The sequence below is a fragment of the Girardinichthys multiradiatus genome, chromosome 1 (genome assembly GCF_021462225.1).
Source record: "Girardinichthys multiradiatus isolate DD_20200921_A chromosome 1, DD_fGirMul_XY1, whole genome shotgun sequence".
Taxonomy (NCBI): Eukaryota; Metazoa; Chordata; class Actinopteri; order Cyprinodontiformes; family Goodeidae; genus Girardinichthys; species Girardinichthys multiradiatus.
In genome coordinates, this window is record NC_061794.1 from 38,662,602 (window position 1) to 38,681,845 (window position 19,244).

The 19,244-nt window shown below is 39.4% G+C and overlaps 1 protein-coding gene across 5 annotated transcripts; it reads left to right on the forward strand.

Annotated features, from left to right (window-relative positions):
• The first annotated feature begins 25 nt into the window (after positions 1 to 25).
• On the forward strand, positions 26 to 16,898 carry uckl1a (uridine-cytidine kinase 1-like 1a). 5 transcript variants are annotated; one of them, XM_047374290.1, is made up of 17 exons: positions 26 to 162; positions 2,554 to 2,741; positions 2,903 to 3,042; positions 4,839 to 5,009; positions 5,235 to 5,306; positions 5,445 to 5,634; positions 5,709 to 5,770; positions 7,396 to 7,412; positions 8,536 to 8,634; positions 8,712 to 8,805; positions 9,257 to 9,319; positions 9,394 to 9,516; positions 9,685 to 9,792; positions 10,021 to 10,177; positions 13,449 to 13,576; positions 16,254 to 16,355; positions 16,838 to 16,898. In XM_047374290.1, the coding sequence occupies exons 1-15, from the start codon at positions 143 to 145 to the stop codon at positions 13,529 to 13,531; spliced, it is 1,587 nt and encodes a 528-aa protein (XP_047230246.1). In that variant the 5' UTR covers positions 26 to 142; the 3' UTR covers positions 13,532 to 13,576; positions 16,254 to 16,355; positions 16,838 to 16,898. The 5 variants fall into 5 exon arrangements, with proteins under 5 accessions (XP_047230246.1, XP_047230327.1, XP_047230096.1 ...); XM_047374371.1 differs by having other exon boundaries at positions 2,936 to 3,042; XM_047374140.1 differs by lacking the exon at positions 26 to 162 and adding an exon at positions 1,287 to 1,479 and having other exon boundaries at positions 16,341 to 16,355; positions 16,838 to 16,881.
• The last annotated feature ends 2,346 nt before the right edge of the window (positions 16,899 to 19,244 follow it).

Genomic DNA, 19,244 nt, shown 5'->3' on the forward strand with positions numbered 1-19,244 from the left:
CGCTTTTTGGTGCCAGTTTTGAGATGAATTGGGTGCATAGTAATGACTACATTACCCATAATCCCTCGGAGTGCCTAAGAAGGACTCCATCCAAGGCTGCAGCCGATACAGGATTCCGGTGGATGCAGAGAGACTGAAACTAATGACATCCCGCTCGGACAGGTACAGCACACTCCCAGTGTTTTCACCTGTTTTTAAACTGTGCACCCAGTAAACAACATTACGTGTTTAATACTGCATCCGTTCCGCAGCGGGCTGTTTATCCTATGATGTAACGTTGACCACAATCATCACACTGACGCGTTCTGTTTCTGCTCCTTCTCTAAACAAAGCAAATACGCCCATCGCCTTCCTATTATTGTGCATTCATCATTTCAACAAGATAACTGTTTAACAAACACGGAGTTATTCAAAAGTAAGTGGGGGGACGGCATTACGTCAGATCATAGGTCAGAGATTGGTAGGAAATCTCTGGATCTCCACCTATGAATCTGTAGCTCTCAGTGATTTAGATTCATGGACACCATAACGGGTGATTTTCTGTCATTGTACCCCAATAAGTCTAGAATAGGGTCTGAAACCTGCAAAGCTATTGTTTTTGACTATAAATATCCAAACACGTGCAGGTGTTGGCGGTTTTGTTTCATAGACTAATTACATAGAATATCCACAAGTAATATTTTTTCAGATCTATTTTTCTTGTCATTGGGTTGGGTTTAACATTACTTACCACAAATAACAGCATCCCGTAGAAGAAAATAGATAGATAGATAGATAGATAGATAGATAGATAGATAGATAGATAGATAGATAGATAGATAGATAGATAGATAGATAGATAGATAGATAGATAGATAGATAGATAGATAGATAGATAGATAGATAGATAGATAGATAGATAGAAGCGTATCTCGCTCTTCCTCAGGGTTGTACAGTTCAGTCCCTGAGAGGTAGTGGTGGAAAGTCTTTCCCTCATCTAAGGGTTTAAATTATAGAGTGGTTATTGGATTGTTGGAAGTATGACATTAAACAGCAAAAAACCATTTTTGAAGATTGTTGACTTTGCTCTGAGGTATTCTGTGTATCAGATTACTGAACACGGAGCGGATCAACGGGTGAAGTGCATCTCGTCCTTTTTGTGTTTGCAGGTGTCTCTATTAATACCAGCCAAGCGGCTCTTTACCGTCAGTGTTACACTGATCCTCTTAGTGTCCCACGCATTGGCAACAGCATGGGGCAGGTTTACAGATGATAGTTCAGGCTTCACAAATACAGACAAGTGAAAGCAGGCTACAAACAAACCTGTAGCTCACACACACAGTAGCAGGTTTGAGGGCCAACCTATTGTTGTTTTGCAGAGGTTGCCACAGTAACTGGGGAGCTAGAGGGTAGCAGGATGTCATGCGGATCAGATATGACTCTGCTTGATTGCACCGGAGCCAGAATCTCTGGGTGCTGGTCACTGAGAACTGACCGCAGGTAAGATCTGACTGATCGCTGTTGTTACTCATCACAGGTGGGATGAATGTTTCCCTGCATGAGGCTTTCATACACACTGTGGATGTCTGTGTGTGCGTGCGTGTGTGTAAGAGAGCTTTAAATAGTCTCTATCCGGTCTGTGTGTTCAGAGCTCAGGGGAAGTGCAGGATCTGGTTTGGTTTGCAGGGATTTAGGTGTGAGAGCTGCTATAATTTGACGCTGCGTCAAAGTTACAGATGGAAAACATTGGTCTTCATTACTGTATTATGCCTTGCCTCATTCTGTATGCGCATAAAGAATGTGTAACAGTGCAGCTTGTATATAACAAGCAATGTTTTCCTGTAGCTGCAAATTACAGCTACTCAGTGAGAAAACAAGAGTCTTTAAATGTGTCTTTGCAGAGTTCAGGGTTCGCACTCAGTCTGGACTAGACTGGAAGTTTACTTTGGTTTTCCAAGTTTGGGTGATCATGGAAAATAATATTTGAATTTTTAGACTTTATGCTAAATGTCCATCCATCCATCCATCCATCCATCCATCCATCCATCCATCCATCCATCCAACCATCCATCCATCCATCGTGAAAGAGTGTTTTCCACAATTAAAGCCTTCAGAAAAACTAACCCAAATTCATCATTTATGTTTAGATTTAACTAAAAACTTGAAGTCTGGAAAAGTTTGTGAAAAATATGTGTAGAAACCCTCAGAGTGTGACACCAAAGCTAAGATGACTTACGTTCTTTATGGAGAAGGGAATGCTGAGATTATTATCCTAATCACTGAGATCTTAGCTGGGATGGTCTGTTATCAAGTCCCACAGAAATACTGAATACTAACCTCACAACATCACCAAATGTTTGGATGCATTGTTATGTTATCAAACGTCAAAGCTGGGCAAAGCAAACATGTCATAACCCGTTCCAAAAATGCTCCCATAGATTATGAAGATGCTACCAGTGGAGCTGATTTGATCTGTTTAACAAAGAGGTTGATGCAACCAGTGTCAGTTGCAGCTCCTCATGTATCATGTCTGTGTCAGGCTGTGACCTGCCCCTGCTGTTTGTTGTGCTGCAGTGGGAGTGGCGAGGACTCGTTGGACCGGCTCCTGCCTCATGCCGGGGCCCCGCGCAGAAAGAGCACCGCTTCACTTAGTAAAACAGAGCCCCCTCTGCTCCGCACAGGCACACGCACCATCTACACCGCCGGCCGCCCTCCCTGGTATGATGAGCACGGAGCTCAGTCAAAGGAGGCCTTTGTCATCGGTATGACAGTGTTTGTTTGCTCTACCTTCATGCCAAGTCGTTGCTTTGATCTGCAGAATCCATCCTTTAGTATCATTATCTCTTTATATCCATGAACACTTTACTGCAATCACTCATGCATGCCACCAGACAACATTAGATACACTCTAAAAAGCCCCCAGAATTTGTCTTTGAAATGCAGTGTGGATCTGCAGGGCTGTGTGGTGGCAGTGCCTCAGGGAAGACCACCGTGGCCAATAACATCATCGAGGCCCTGGATGTGCCGTGGGTTGTGCTTCTGTCTATGGATTCCTTCTACAAGGTGAGCTTACCATGCATATCAGTTTTTGTGTTCCTTTTCTTTCCATTGTTCCCGATTATATACAGATTTAATGCAGGAAGAAATCGTCTCTGCGAGGAAATATTTTGCTTCTCTTTCACCTTTTCATCACAGAACCACGTGGGAACCCTCCTGCTGTTTTGTTGTGGCGATGCTTTCAGTCACAGGCTGTAATTTAGACAGGAACAAACCATTTAACAACCATCATGCTTTCTCTTTGCCAGCATATATCATGTCTGTTCATACTGTTGCAGAAACCGATAAACTGCAAATCCGTCAGTAAACCCTTAGGAAATGTGCACTGGAAATGCTTTCCAAAGATGATCGAGTAAAGATGGTAAAAACCCAAAAGACATGTTTATTTATCTGTGCGGTCAGAATATTACAACTGGAACATCATCTAATATATCGGTATTTTTGTGAGAGATCAACACAAAGTAGAGCGTAATTGTGAAGTGGTTTTCAAACAATTTTTACAGTATAGTCTAAAAAGTGTGCATTTATTTTCAGCCTCATTTAAATTAATACCTAAAAATAAAAGCCAGGGAAACCAACCTCATTTAGAAGTCCCATAATAAATAAGTTCATTTGTGTGTAATATAATCTCACTATAAATCCAGCTCTTCTGTGAGCCTCAGAGGTTTGTTAGAGAACATCTCTGAAGATCTCTCAGAGCATTTTTCAATCCATCATCTGACTACAGAGTATGACACAACTACAAACCTCGAAGGACATGCCTGTCCACCTAAACTGACAGGCCAAGCAAGGAGAGCATTAATCAGGGAAGCAGCCAAGAGACCCATGTTACTCTGGAGGAGCTGCAGAGATGGGAGAATGTATCAACAGCACACAAATCTGTTCCTTGAGGAAGAGTAGCCCTTGTTAAAAGACATTAGTCATTAGAAGTCCCATTTTCAGTTTGTCACAAACCATGTGGGGGACGCAGCAACCACGTGGAAGAAGGGCATCTGATCATATTCAACTTAACCCTCTTGGCCTACATGCACAGGGCTATGTGTGATGGAAAACTAACATCGAGCTGAAAACAACATTCCAACTATGAAACATGGTGTTGGTAGCATCACCCTGTGGGGATGCTTCTCTTTAGCAGCGGTAGGGAAGCTGATCAGAGTTGATGGAGCTAAATACAGGGCAGTGCTGGAAGAAAAGACTTCAAACAGGGGCAGATGCTCACCTCCCAACAGGACAATGGCTTTTAATGGAATGGTTTGGATCCAAGCAAATCCATGTGTTAGAATGGCCCAGTCAAAGTCCAGACCTACATCCGCTTGATGATCTGTGGCAAGCTTTGAAAATTGCTGTTCACAGATGGTCTTTATCCAATGTCACTGAGTTTTAGGGATTTTGAGAAGGAAAATGGCCAAAGCTGCTGGAGATATTTTACAAAATACTTACAGACGCAAATGCTTCGAAAAGTGTTTCTACAACTTTACTTTCTCTTCCTGTTCTGAATATACACTACTTTGTGTTGGTCTGACATCAGATCTCAAATAAATCCATTAAAGTTTGTGGTTGTAATGTGACAAAATACAGAAAGGTTTATGAGGTGTACATACTTTTTAAGGCACTGTATATACTCTGTGTTATCGCCTTGCTCAGAGGCCCTGGCAGAAATATCAGAGACACTGACTTTACCTAAAAGTAAAAACTGATTTACAAAATAAACAAATTACTTATTTCTCAGAGACCTCACAGTGTCTGAAAGCACTCCTCTGACTCTTAGATGCTTCAGCAGCCCCATGCTGTGTTTGCTTCAGGTTTTATCCCCAGAGGAGCAGATCCTGGCAGCACAGAACGACTACAACTTTGACCATCCTGGGGCGTTTGACTTCGAGCTCCTGGTGGCCACCCTGCGAAAGCTGAAGCAGGGAAAGAGTGTGAAGATCCCAGTGTATGATTTCACCACACACAGGAGGCAGAAAGACTGGGTACGTGTTTGCTTTGATCACTTATCAAAGCATACTTATTGTTGTAACAACAAAATAAAAAATGCATCTTATGATTTTAACCCAAAAAGCAGAGCATGCATGTTTGGGGGCAAAATTTTCAAAGTAAAGATTATAGAAGGTAATTGAAATAAAGCATGTTTTCCCACGGAGACCCACTGCTGTTTTCCTCTTTTCTTCAGACTTTGCCTTTTTCTTTTTCTGCAGAAAAATGTATATGGGGCCAGTGTTATCATTTTTGAGGGTATTATGTCTTTTGTGGACAAAGAGCTTCTTCAGGTATGGCGACATTTCTCTCTTTCATTCCTCCGTATTTGAAGGATTCCTCTGTGAAGTAATCAGGAGATGTTGTTTGTGCAGCCACTCGGCTGAAGTTGGCTTGCTTCAAGAGGTGTTTTACTCTCCCCACGTCTGCAGCTCCTGGATATGAAAATCTTTGTGGAAACAGACTCAGACATCAGACTTGTCCGCCGGCTCCGCAGGGACATCACAGAGCGTGGCCGGGACATTGAAGGCGTCATCAAGCAGTACAACAAGTATGTGAAGCCTGCCTTTGAGCAGTACATCGAGCCGACCATGAGGCTAGCTGACATCGTGGTACCTCGAGGTGAGCACTGCTGCAGACATCCTGAACAGGAAACACTTTGATTCAGTGCTCAACTTATTTTTCTCCATCTAAAGGTGGTGGGAATATGGTGGCGATTGATCTGATAGTTCAGCATGTCCACAGCCAGCTGGAGGAGGTTAGTATGTGACGCCACCATGTGTTCAACAGAGGTAGCTAACAGACTTTTATATTGTGGTTGACTTATAAGACTGAAAAATGTATTTTAAAGATTCATAGATATATTATGCATAAACATAAAGCTTCTTATTTTTTATTTATGAATGCCATTAAAAACTTCAGTCAGCTCTTTAGGAATACTAATACATTTTCTGAATTTCTTAAAGGCCAATTTTTGTTTTTCTTAACAACAAAAGTAGATTTGTTTACTATCCAAAGTTTTGATTTTGGGAGGTTTTATCATCCGAGCTTGTGCAAAAAAGTCGTCAAAAACACTGGGTCTAAACATTTATTTTCTGTATAAAGGCATAACAAATACTACTCAAAAGGTTTCTTTTTCCCCCATCCTATATATGCAAATTGGTAGATTTACTGTAGACCAGAGGAAAAAATATGTTCACTTAGATGACAGAATTAAACTTTTTTGAGGGGATTTCAAGACGAGGAAATTAAAAAAGACAGCAATAGAAATTAAATGTCATCGGTAGTGTTTTCAAAATGTGAATTTTGATCATGTCGTGTCAGTGGTGCAAGAAAAGCTGAAGGGACACAGATTCCTCTATTTTGTTTAAAAGACATAGGAAACAATTGAAGAAAAAAAATTAAGATGACAAATAATTCGAATTCAAACAAATACTAATTTATTTATTTGTTTATTTATTATATATTTTAATATGGTTTATTTGGTTTATATAAAATAGATATTATTATGTGCAAGTAAACAATATACATTCACAGTTTAAAAGTTTCAAATGGGGTTCCTCAAAGATCAGTAGCAGGACCAATATAGTTTCCTTTATATATTATTGATTGAAGTTTTTAAAATAATACAATTTGTGTACTATTTAAATCAATCAAATCAGTTGACTTAAATCACCTATTGTGGACAAATGAAAGTAGAGCTGAATAAGAAAATGTTGGTTTGATGTCAATAAACTGACTAAATCTGAGGGAAATAAAAAATATTGTATTTAGCTGTTGTTATTATGCCCCCATGTTTTAGCTCTCACCACATACATATAGACATCAAACCAAGTTATTCAGCTCTTCTACCATTCTCCATAATAGCGGTCTTCTGCAAACAGTGCAAATTTGAGCATTTAAGAACTTATAACATATCAGTAATATTCAATAGAAAGTACATTGCTCCTAGTACTGAACCTTGGGGTACCCTGTTTGAAACTTTTAAACTGTAAAGTTGTGTTGTTTTCATATTGGTATGTATTTTCTAAATAACTCTTTAACCACAACATTACAATTTTGTGATCAAAAAGATCAAATACTTAATTCTAAAAATCCCAAGCTCATAAAATCTGATTCAATGGAAATGTTCCTTTCTCGCCATGAACACAGATAATCTGTAGTTTAGTTTAAGTTTCATTCTATCCGAATTAGATTTGTATCTTTAAAACAATGTCCTTCTTATCCAGGGGTTTTATAGAAGTATTTCACGTCTTAATGATTGATTTTTTTGGGAGAAAGTAGCATGAAAAAGCTTTCATACATTCTGTATCTCTGAAAGTCTTTTCTCTTCTGCCTTGATTTTCTTTGTCTTTTCATTTAACTTCTTTTCTCTTTGCGCAGCGTGAACTCAGTGTCAGGTACGCTGGTCTATGTTTTAGCTTACCCAACAACTGAAAACTTAACTTGACGGCAGAATTATTGCCCCTCTGTGTGCACTCTGACCTTCACACCCTGCCTTCTCTGTCAGTCACACAGTCACGCTGTCTCATTTACAATTGTAGTCAAACGTTTACATACACTCTTCTGCTGGATAAATATCATGTTAATTCTAGACTATTAAGGACTTATTTTCTTTTCCTAGGGTGGAATAATCATAAAACATACATCATTAATGAGTTTTTAAACAAGCAATTTGTGCACAAGTTTAAATTGATGGTGAATACTCTCTCTCATAGTCAGAAATATTCAAATAAATACATATGCCCACATTAATATTTAGTTAAATGTCTCTTAGCAAGTTGCACCTTGACCGTGCTATGTCTCTAGCTTCTGACGTTATTTTGGCTGGATATTTGACCTCTCTTCTTGTCGGAATTAGTAGAGTTTATTTAAATTTATAGATTTCTTGGCAGAGACCCAGCTTTTAGGCATAGTCCATATACCTTCAAGACTATTGAAACCCTAACAATCCTTTATTCCTCTAAAACCAGGTTCAATGTGTTTTCATAGTTTTCAAGTCCTTCTTCATTATTCCTTTCTGTTCTCCACTGGCAGACTCACAGATTGACAGTTTAAAGTGTCGTTAAGTTTCAAAGACATACTTCTTGTTGTTAAGGTCAAATATCTCAGTATCTCTTTTCTCCAGAAGGAATTTGAGACTTGGTGGTTTCTTGGTTGCTCCTGAACATCCAAACCAAGCTCCTTTAGGCCACTAAAACCTGGACACAGACGGGTGTCCAAGCAATATAATGTATCCACATGCACATCTTGAAACTGATTGGAAAAAGCTGATATTAGCCTTTTAGAGTGGCCTTTCCAAAGTCTCAATCTGAACCCTATTAATAATGTGTAGACTGTGCCTAAATGCAGCGTCTTTGTCAGAAAACAAACCGATTTAAATGAACGCATCGTGTTCTGATAAGAAGAATGGCTGAAATAATTAATTAAAAGCCCGAGGTGAGTGTATGTAAACTTGTGGCTGGAGTTTGTATCTCTAACAGTGTAAAGTGAAACCTTTACCTTTCGTTTTTTTCCCCTCAGAGCGCTCCTGGCCTCCGTCCAACAGACTCAGCCACTGCCTCAGACTCTCAGTGTGCTGGAGAACACGCCGCAGGTCCGAGGCCTGCACACCATCATCAGGTACCGCAACACTTGTTCATGTGAATCCTTTCTACTGTACCTTCAAAGCTTTGAAGACATTTCCTGCTCCGTCACAGGAACAAAGAGACCAGCCGAGATGAGTTCATCTTCTACTCAAAGAGATTAATGCGTCTTCTCATCGAACATGCACTAACTTTTCTACCTTCTCAGGTGGGTTTGGGTCAGGAAACTAATGTTTAAACGTGTGACCACGCCCCCTAGGCACCTTATTGTCGTAGACAAATTTCTGCCATACTCAATGAACTAAAGAAATGTTGTGCAGAATAGTGTGCCAGATTTCCTCCATTATGATGTGAGAGAAAAATAAAACAGAAAATTTATACTGAAAATAATTTTTGCTAAAGTTGGTCCCACAAGGTATTAAATTATGTTGGTACTTTGTTTTTCTCATGAGTCTAGTCTTGCCAGTGTGAATGTCTGCCATGGATAAGAGGGTGTGTCAGTCTAAAGGCCACAAAAAACGTTCAGAGATCTTCAAAAAAACTTAAAGATCTACTGTTCAGGACCACTTCAAAAGATTAGAGGCCATGTTGGTGTGTATATTAAATGTCTGACCATTTCCCGTGTCAGCCTAAAAAAACACTTTCTGTGTTTTTTGCAGCCTCGTGTGGTTCAGACTCCACAGGGCCCGGAATACGAGGGCCGCAGCTACAGCGGGAAAGGAGTGAGAAATGTTCTGAAAGCTTCCTGTTAACCATTTCCTTACATCACACTCACTCCATTTCTTCATTTCCGCAGATCACTGGTGTGTCCATCCTAAGGGCAGGAGAGACCATGGAGCCCGCCTTAAGGGCCGTGTGCAAGGACGTCCGCATCGGGAAGATCCTCATCCAGACCAACCTGGACTCAGGCGAGCCAGAGGTAGCAGAAACCTCTACCCAACTTCTTTGCTATTCAGCAGAGCATCTCAAAATGACTTCCACCATTGTTCTTTAAAATTTTCTTCCTCGTGATGCTTGTCTCCGTGGTAACTACCTGTCCTGTGCCTGTAACCATGGCAACTGGTCTCCTCTTCTCTGGCCTGGCCAGCTGCACTATCTGCGCTTGCCCAAAGACATCAGCGAGGATCATGTCATCCTAATGGACAGCACTGTCTCCACCGGCGCTGCAGCCATGATGGCGGTCCGAGTCCTGTTGGTGGGTGGAGATTAGCTTTGTCCCCCCTGATTTAGGCAGTAAGACCCCAACATGCTCATCTGTGTGATTATGGCGTATGTTTAATTTTGTTTTGTTTGGTGAGTTTCAGAAATATGATGTTGGCAAAGACAATTAAAAAAATACATTTTCCTCACAGTTAGAGCCTCACAATAATAATCACACATAAGCCACTGACTGTTAGTCTCTGTGATGTGTGTGGCTGAGCAGGATCACGAGGTACAGGAAGACAAGATCATGTTGGTGTCGCTGCTGATGGCACAACTCGGGGTGCATTCTGTGGCATACGCTTTTCCAAAGGTTAAGATCATCACCACCGCTGTGGACAAGGACCTGGACGAATTCTTTCACGTTATTCCTGGTATTGGTAAGTTAACTAACAATTACTTAAATGAACCAGAGTTACCCTAAAGGCTGTTTTTCCTCTGTCCCTGGTCAGGCATTACACCCTATAAATAAAATACAACCAAGCAAGAATAAAACATCAAACATTATTTCACCCTAACACTATCTCAAACTGACAGTAAGGAAAGAAATAAAAGCTTTCAGTTATATCAGTTACCATTGGCAACCTAAAACTCTAATTAGTAAAACAAAAAAACCCTTTAAAAGAATTATACTAATAAAAAAAAACTGCTTACATATTTAATGTGATGTTTTTTGACAAATTTAAATAAACAGAGTATAAATAGACAGAGTAATTGAGTACCAGTCCGGTGCAGACTTAGCTGGAAATTGGAATTTTATGGTTATGTCTAAATTTGTATTGTTTTTCTAAGGAATTTTAAAAGCAGTTTCTGACTAGCTCACATTGCCTGATAGACTATTGTTTTACCTAGGACACGAAATATGTCCTTGATTAAAAAAATAAAAAACACAGCTATTTAATGGAAATATGTTGAACAGATATGTGTCTGCTTACTGGCAACACAAAAAAACGGATAAAGTTAGAATTTTTTTGCAAAGAATATATAAGCAGAAAACATGGCTCCTCTTCACCCAGCAAAAAAAATCACCTTTTTGCTTCAGGATTATCAACAATTGGATTCCTGTATTTAAGGCAATGAACAACCGAACGCTGAGGGATAAAGACACAGCACAGTTCATGACACAGGTAGGACAGATAGCTGAAGGAGTCAACAGGAAGCCAGACCACAGAGGTGACTGTGGGTGTTTTTCTGTCAGCATAACATTTATTAGATAAGAAAAATAATTTCTTCCAAAGCTGTTACTTTTTCAGTACAAATTGTCTGCTGATGTCCACAGATGGCTTCAAATCAAAATCTCTCTCTTCAAATGTTACTTCTGTATGTTTAGTCACAATGATTAGCTTCAGCTGCAGCAGTTTTTTTTCTTTGTGTCTGAGCCAAATGAAGAAGAGTGTTTGACTGCAGCTGCAGTATTTCAGCTTCCTTTTCATCCACCCCATGTCTAAAATTATCACATTAAAGTCACTTTTTAATCCCAAACAACATGCTGTTAGAAAACTAACTGTAGACTGATTTATAGAGTTTGGGAGGCATGGCAAATGCATGGGCACAGGAGAGCAGCAATGCTGGTCAGAACCAAACCAGACCATGCTGCCAGAATTTTACTTTTTCAAATTACAGCGTAATACAGCGATCACCTGAAACACAAGCAATGACAGCATGAGTCTCCAACAGGAAATTGAGTTCGTAACATGAAGATTCATATGGTGATTTATTCAGTGAGGAGTAAGTCAGGAGAATTATTTTCTGAGTGAAAAAGCATTGATACCTGAGTTCTGTGTTCCAAACATAATGCCATCACTCATTGGCAAGTTTAGCTTTTTTACTTTTTTTACTTTCACACTTATTTTTCCATGAATCTCAGTTTCCGTCATGGAAAGGAGTAAAACTATCATAAGCTGCCAGCCTGAACAAAACTGAAAAGAAAAAGTTGTAAGAACTGTGGAAAAAATGCCATTTACCTGAACTGTTTGTAGTATATGGTGTTTAGACATCTGTTAACTTTCAGTCTAATTTGTCTTTGAGCTCACAGAGGCTTAGATAGACTGACAACCTGTCTATACCCCACCTAGTATCAGACTGAGTATATACAGAAGAAACTATATTATGATCAGTGTTGTGTCGTTAGCTGGGGTGGCTAGACTAGCTAAACATTTTACTCAAGCAATATTAGCAGTACTTCAACATATTTTTATTCCAGTAGAAGTAAAGAGGATGGTGCAGTATAACTACTTCTAGAAGTAAAATTCTTTCAAAAACTTAAAAATATTTGGTTAAAATGGTTATTTAAGTACTAACAGTTTGATCATAACATCTGATTTCATTTGTACATAAATCACATACTCAGACAGACAAAAATAAGGAGTTATGAACATATTCTGGTACTTTAAAGAATATAATAAAAAATGAGTAAAAACAAATAACATCACTGCAAAATATGAAATTCAGGCAAAAGAAACACAAATTTCTAAATCCCATTTGTTCACAGCATAAAGCTTTTGAAACCAGTACTTCCAGTGACAATATATACTGTTTGTTGCATATTCTCTTGACCTACAAATTACACTGCAGTCTTAGCAGATATAAAATAACAGAACAATGAAGTTTGCTTAATACATCCTTGTTCCTCTTTCAGTGAAGTAACTAGAAGTGGATAGAATAGCCAGAAATCATACTCAAGTAAGAATTGAAGAAATAATATTACTCAAGTAAAAGTAAAAAGTATGGTGGAGTAAAACTACTCAGTGGTTACTGAAGTAAATGTAACTGGGTAAATGTAACTAGTTACTACCCATCTCTGGTTGTTAATAGAAAGTTAAAGTTAGCTGCATTTACATAAAGGCAATTCTGCTATCCTTTAAGCCTGAACTCTATATTTCTATACTAGTGGCCAGCAGAGGGCGAGTTTGCAGGTGCGGAAATGCTAAATATTATAGATCCTAGGCCAGAGGTCTGCAACCTGCAGCTCCGGAGCCACAAGTGGCTCTTTAGACCTTCCACGATTGATCTTAATGACTTTGACTAAAAGGGAAAAGAACCTAATAATGTTTTGAAACGTATGACTTGGGCGGGTTCATCAGAACGTTCCAAGAGTTTGAAGTAATTTCAATGAGAAAGTGCCAAAGCGACCAGACTTTTCTCCAGCAGTATAGAGCGAGGAGTAGTGCAGTGCCCTCCCGGACATGTTGCTGCACAGTGACAGTCAGCTAACTGAAAAAAGGCAGCTAAAGTTTTCATCTGCTTATGGATAAGACTAGAACCTTGAGGATTTAGAAATATTCACAGCTGTAAAAAAGCAGACAGTCATGGTGAGCGCATTAAACGAGTGCCACCTGTTGCTGTTGTTATAGTAACACTGTTTTTTTAACCACATTTGGCAAAGATTTATATTTGTGTGTAAATACGGTCATACAGTTAAACGTTCCTAAAAGTTATTATTCTGTTAGAACGTCGTAAAGGCCCTTGACAGGTTAAAGTTTCTTTCCTTTAATTTTAAACAATCCAACTCACTCAGATTTTGAATCCGTTTGGTTCCATTGCATTTTAATGCTCTACCTTTCCTTATATTCTGTTTTTTTTTATGTTTCCTCCCTGATGACATTGGTGGTATCTCTACCCTGCTCTGAGTCCACTGTTGTGTGTTTTCAGGAGACTTTGGGGACCGGTACTTTGGGACGGACGGGTCAGTCAGCTTGAGTGATGATGAGAACCTGGAGCAGCTGTCACTGTGACTCAAACAGCTGTGAAACACAAACTACCTGAAACCTCTGGTTAAGGCATGGACTACAAATATATTCTTATATTCATTTTCTACACTATAGACTATGTTCTGTACTATGAAACAGCTAGAAATGTACTCAGTATTCATATAATGATTGGCAATAGCGGAGAAACCATGCCATCACCTTCAAGGTTCAACATTGCAATGACTTCTTTTATTTACAACCTAATCCAGGAAATGATTGGACTATCTGTTTTTAAATCCAGCACTTCCTAAATTCACACTTTTATGGAATCATTTTTGGGTTTACTAAAAGCAATCAGATAATTTCAACAGGGGATAACAGGGAGTCACTGTAATGTCTGTCTTTCTTTTAGTTTGGCATGTTAGATTGATGGTCTTCTGTTCCAAGAAGCTGCGTGTAATAGACGATATTTAAAAAGGACAACGAATTTTTCCACGTTTAAAAACTATGCAAAAAAAATCTTAAAACTTAGCAAGCTGTAAAAAGTGACACATTATTTTAAATGACACTCTGGCAGTTTTAACCAAGTTACTCTGTCTGCTGTTATGTTTTATGTCTTTCTCTTCTGCGTATGCTCCAGCTTTGCATCAAATTGATTGAAATTTTAGCTGCGTTTCGAATGGTTTCACCCGGAGCCTTTCTCAGGATCAGTTAGGTTTCTACTTAGGTTCAGGGTAGATTAGACAAATGTAATTTGCTAACATGACCGTTCTGCAAAAGTGTGGATACTTTGCACAGCAGTTTAACTTTGAAAAGAAAAACAAAAAGTCTCTGAAATGTCACAGATCCTAACATAATGAAACCATGAAGAGATGTTTATGACTGGTAAATGTCAGAACTCCAGTTCATTAGGGAGAACACATGTTGTTTCCAAACCCAATTTTAACTCAAACTGGGTTACTCCTGCAGCTTCTAACCACCATCCTCTGCAGCAAAAAATGCTCCAGACAGAACCGGTGGTTCCTTTCAGGGTGCTTACACTCTAAAACATAAGTAGTCCAAAGCAGACCATGAGGCATTATGAAAGCCAGGTTGTTCCTCGGTGGTGAGAACATCAGCCAGCCACAGGTAGCTGATCATGCTGAAGTTGGTATCTGATTCGCATTGTTATGATACTGTATTAGTTCAGTGGGATATTTTGGTGTTTCTTTTAAGGATTCTCAATTAAAATGAACTTTTCCAGTTCAAACTCTTACATATTTGGACTGGTCAGAGCTTAACCAGATAATTTAACACTGAACAGAGATTCCTGGAAAGACAATTTGTGATTTATGAAACCTTTAAAGAATTGAAAACATTACTGCTGTTACTAAATTCTTTTGTGTAATGTCTATGCAAATATTGCTTAAAATCATTGGAAAATATCCCTTTTTATTACTATTACGTTTAAATAGTAATAAAGTTGTATATCAGTTTTGGCCAAATTTATTAGGAGCCATGTTGGAGTGCCTGAGGAGCCACATGTGGCCACACCGCAGCAGGATGTAGGTCCTCTGGACTAGAGTGTCTGTGAATGTCCTCTCCCATTGTTGCACAGAAGGATATTACTGACCACTGTATGAAATTCACCAGAAGCCCATTACAGCAATGTTTTACTTCATCGTGTTTATCTGGTTATTTAATAAGTATATTCCCTAGCACATCATTTGATAATCAACCAATTTAAATCTAAATTTGTGCTTTCCTTTAATGAAGGAATAAATCAAATGTTTGACCTTTGGTGAAGTTGTCCTTGGCTCATGGTTGTTTAGGCAGGGCAAATTTTCTCTAAAGGGAAGCAATAAACATGTCATACATTTGAAAAATCCCACGTTTACTTTAAAAGAAACAAAGTCTTTGCCTTTAATAAAGTTAAATCCCTGCGATCATGGCAGAAATTATATATTATTTTTTAGAAAGTTCAGGCAAATTATCCATCTATTTTATACCCTCTTTAATTGTTTAGGTTCAGGTAGGAAGGGGCTGCTGGAGTCTGTCCAAGGGGTTAGGTCACCAGTCTGTCTGAGAAAGCCCATACATGCATGGGGAGATCATGCAAACGTCTCTCTGGGGGAATCCAGCCAGAATTTGAACCCAGAATCTATTTGCTGTGAGTCAAAATGGTTCTAAAGCAGCCGGAACACAAAGCTGGAAGTTTTATTCAACTTTTAAGAAGTTTCTGGTGATTTAAAACAGGATTTGTCAAGTTAAAACAAATTAGAATTAATGAACAGCTGGTTTAACTTGCCTCTTAGAAACTCTTATACTGAGTTTCTTATTCGTTTAAGGTAGAGATGCACATGAAAATTGTCTTTGCAGTAATGCACAATATTGCACTCACATTGGGTTGGCTGGACGCAGTAGTTGTTGCATTGCCATGTATGCAAATGATATATGTGGGTGTTACGAGGGACGTTCCCTACCCTTGATGGTGGGCATCAAGGATATAAATTTTTGTGACAAAGATGCCAAAACTGAAAATTTTGGGGAGACACACAGATGGTGGAAAAAAAAATGAAGAATGATAAAAATGTGGGTTAATTGCAACATTCTACAATAGTATTGCAATTTATTGTTTTCCTAATGTTGTGCAGGCTTGATTTCCAGTAGAATAGATGCCGGAAATTCCGTATTATAATGTGGTATCTGATCTTATGTTTCACATACTCTAAATTCCCTACTAAATAAAATAACACAATATTACAGGTATTTTGTTTTTATCTTTCAGTCATTCAGGGATCTAAGAGAGAGCATTGAGTCTGAATTCAGTTTTCTCTGCCCACATGCATCACTTGAAACCTCTGCTGGACTTCAGAAGCACCCATCTGAGGTGAGGGATTGTTAGGGTTTTAAAACTTTTGTATTGTTTATCACTCATGTCTGCTCTAAGTGCTTTTCCCTCCTTACATGTTACAGGAAGGGAGATGGTCACAAGAATGAGTTATGCTTTTATGCTTTTATTCTTTTATGCTTTTATTCTTTTATTAGCAGCATCTGGGGGCTATTCACCAGGTCCCCACTTCCCACTTCCTCTGTTTATAATCAAGACAAATGAACCCTAACCTTTCTGACCCCACACACACACACACACCCACCCTGAATGTTGTTTGAACTGTGTGTGACCAAGCATGTATAAATAAAGAGAGAGGGGGCTAATACTTCGTAGTTTGTATTGCACAGCTACCCTTGCCGCAAGTAAAACTGACTCTGTGTCGTTCCTTACCTCTGAGTTGATTAAATAATACCTAACATTAATTTGGTCCTTCGAGCTGGATATTATAAGAACTAAACTGATTTTATCTTTCTTTGCAGTGACTGGCGGATCTCCGGGAACAGCCTGACGTCGAGTTAAGCGCTGCCGCACAGCCGCACCTAGGCCTGGTGGCTGAAAGTCCCGGTGTGTGACATTCGCATCTGGCCGGTGGGTTATCGTCTTGCTCGACGCCAGGTGACTCTGGGAGGTCCGACAGAGTCACCTAGAAGTCAACTCCAAGGTGAGATAGTTTTAAAATATAGTACATGAGATAAGAGTAAGCGCTATATAAATGAAAGAAGAAAAGTACTTAAAAGTCGTTTGGGAAGGTTTTATTTCGCCGCAAAGAAATAGCGATAAATTTAAGTAGTTATCTCGCTGTAAGGAGATTAAAAACGACTAGGTGCCGTAAAGTGAACTGGATAATTTCGTTGGTAACATTTAAGGAAATGAAATGAAATGTTAAATAATAAAGAGAGCTCATAAACTAAGCTAGGTCGACCATACATATTGCTGAAGGGACATAAATATGTTAAAATACTAACTGTGTGAGTGTTGTTGTGTGTGTTTGGAGGACTGAGCATTTTAATAGAATCTTAGTAGGATTCTGCTGGTCTTGTGTTTTCTTTTGCCCAGAATAGAAAGACGTATTGGTGATTCTTGGAGATAAAGGTCGGGTTTAATCCCAGAAAATTAACACCGCTGCGGATTAGTCGCAGTAAAAGGGCGTGTTAATGTCCTCTCCTTGAATCTCATGCCAGTGAACTTCTATATGGGACATTTATAGTATTGTGAACTAAAATTAAACATCATGGGGAAGAAACAAAGTAAACTAATTAGCTTAGAAGGGGATGTAAAATTTATGGAGAATTATGTAAAAGGAGCAGGTATGATCTGTCATAGATGGAATAAAAAACATGGTTTCTTGGGTAAACTAAATATTAAGGATATCTTAAAATTACAAGGGGATTTAAAATTAGAAATAATGAAAACCAAGAAACCAACTAAAAAGGAAAAGAGAAAGGTCGAGTATAAATTCTCAGACAAATAGCTGGAACAAAGTAAATTACGAAACATTCAGAGGCGAGATAAGAAGGAGAAGCGGAAGGAGAAGCTGACAGCTGCAGTCTTGGTGCGCCCACATGAGGAAACAGTGGTCGCATCCAGACAGCGAGGAGTGCAGCCCCCTGCCGTACAGGAAGCAGGCCAGGAGGCTGCAGCACAGCAAATTGGAGGAGAGATGGAAGGAGCTGTGGCAGTTCCTGAAACTCCTATAAGTAAGCAAGAAATATTAAGCAATCCTTTTAAAACAGAAGAACAGAGCTCTTCTAGTGAGTCCTGGTCTCCTAATTTGGGGGGGGGGGGACACAGGAGTGCGAACTAGGAGTAAATATAAGAAAACAATTCCTAGCATATACCCAGACGAAGCCTTAATGGCTCACAAACAGAAATTTCATCCATCTGAAATACATTTAGAGGGAGACACATTCCCTCTAGTTGAAGTAGCAAATCCAAACGTAGGTGACGCTAATCACCGACAGCTGCCAGCTATTCTAGTATATAGACCGTGGACACAGGAAGACAGAACTGCTGCTTTAAAAGGTATCCCATCGATACAAGAAGGAGTAGAGGAGTTTTTAGCAGCTATTACAGAACTCAAAGGAAGTTTTCATCTTAATGGCAGAGAGATGCTCCAGTGTTTTACCCAGCTGTTTGGTCATTGCTGGTGCAGAGTAGCAGGAGGTTTCACTGGATGCGATGATAATGGTGACATATTAGCACATAATTCACTAGATTTAAGGGATGCTTTACGTTTACTCTTTGAAAGAATTCGAGGAGTTTATATACAGACAGCAGATTATGGTAAAATCTCACAATGCAAACAGAAGGATGAAGAAGACCCACAAGATTTCTTGGATAGGATGAGACGTGTTTTTAGAGCAAACTCTGCTATACCATATGATGAAGCAGAGGCAGGAGCCTATCAGCAACAGTTGAAGAGAGCCTTTTTGCAACGCCTTAAAATTGAACTCAGACGGTATATAGATAAACACTGGGTTCATCAGAGTACAGGAACTGTTACACAAGCTTTGGAATACGCGCAGCACGCTCATAAAACACAGCAAGATAGGAAGACAGATACGTTTGGAATGCAAGACAGTTTAATGGCTTTGCATCGCTCAGGGGCAAGCGGGCAAAGAGGACGGAGGGGATTTAGAGGTCACAGAGGAGGAGGAGGGCCACGACACAGTTACACACAGAGCAATGCGTGTCTGAGGTGTGGAAAAATAGGGCATTATGCTAGAGAATGTAGGACAATTTTACAAAACCCAGGCGCAAGAGATGAAAACTGCTGGATCTGCAATGAGCCAGGACATTTTGCAAGAGAATGTAATGAAAAGCGGGTGTATAACCCCAACTCTACCCAGAATTGACAATTACAGCCACAGCCCCCACCTCTTCCCC

Excerpts from the sequence above, each read along its gene's own strand:
- uckl1a (XM_047374140.1), top strand. The coding sequence starts at position 1,397 with ATGTCATGCGGATCAGATATGACTCTGCTTGATTGCACCGGAGCCAGA. Across the intron at positions 2,742-2,902 it reads AAAGGAGGCCTTTGTCATCG|AATTTGTCTTTGAAATGCAG; the intron begins GTATGACAGTGT and ends AAAAGCCCCCAG. Across the intron at positions 9,320-9,393 it reads GCAGCTACAGCGGGAAAGGA|ATCACTGGTGTGTCCATCCT; the intron begins GTGAGAAATGTT and ends TCATTTCCGCAG.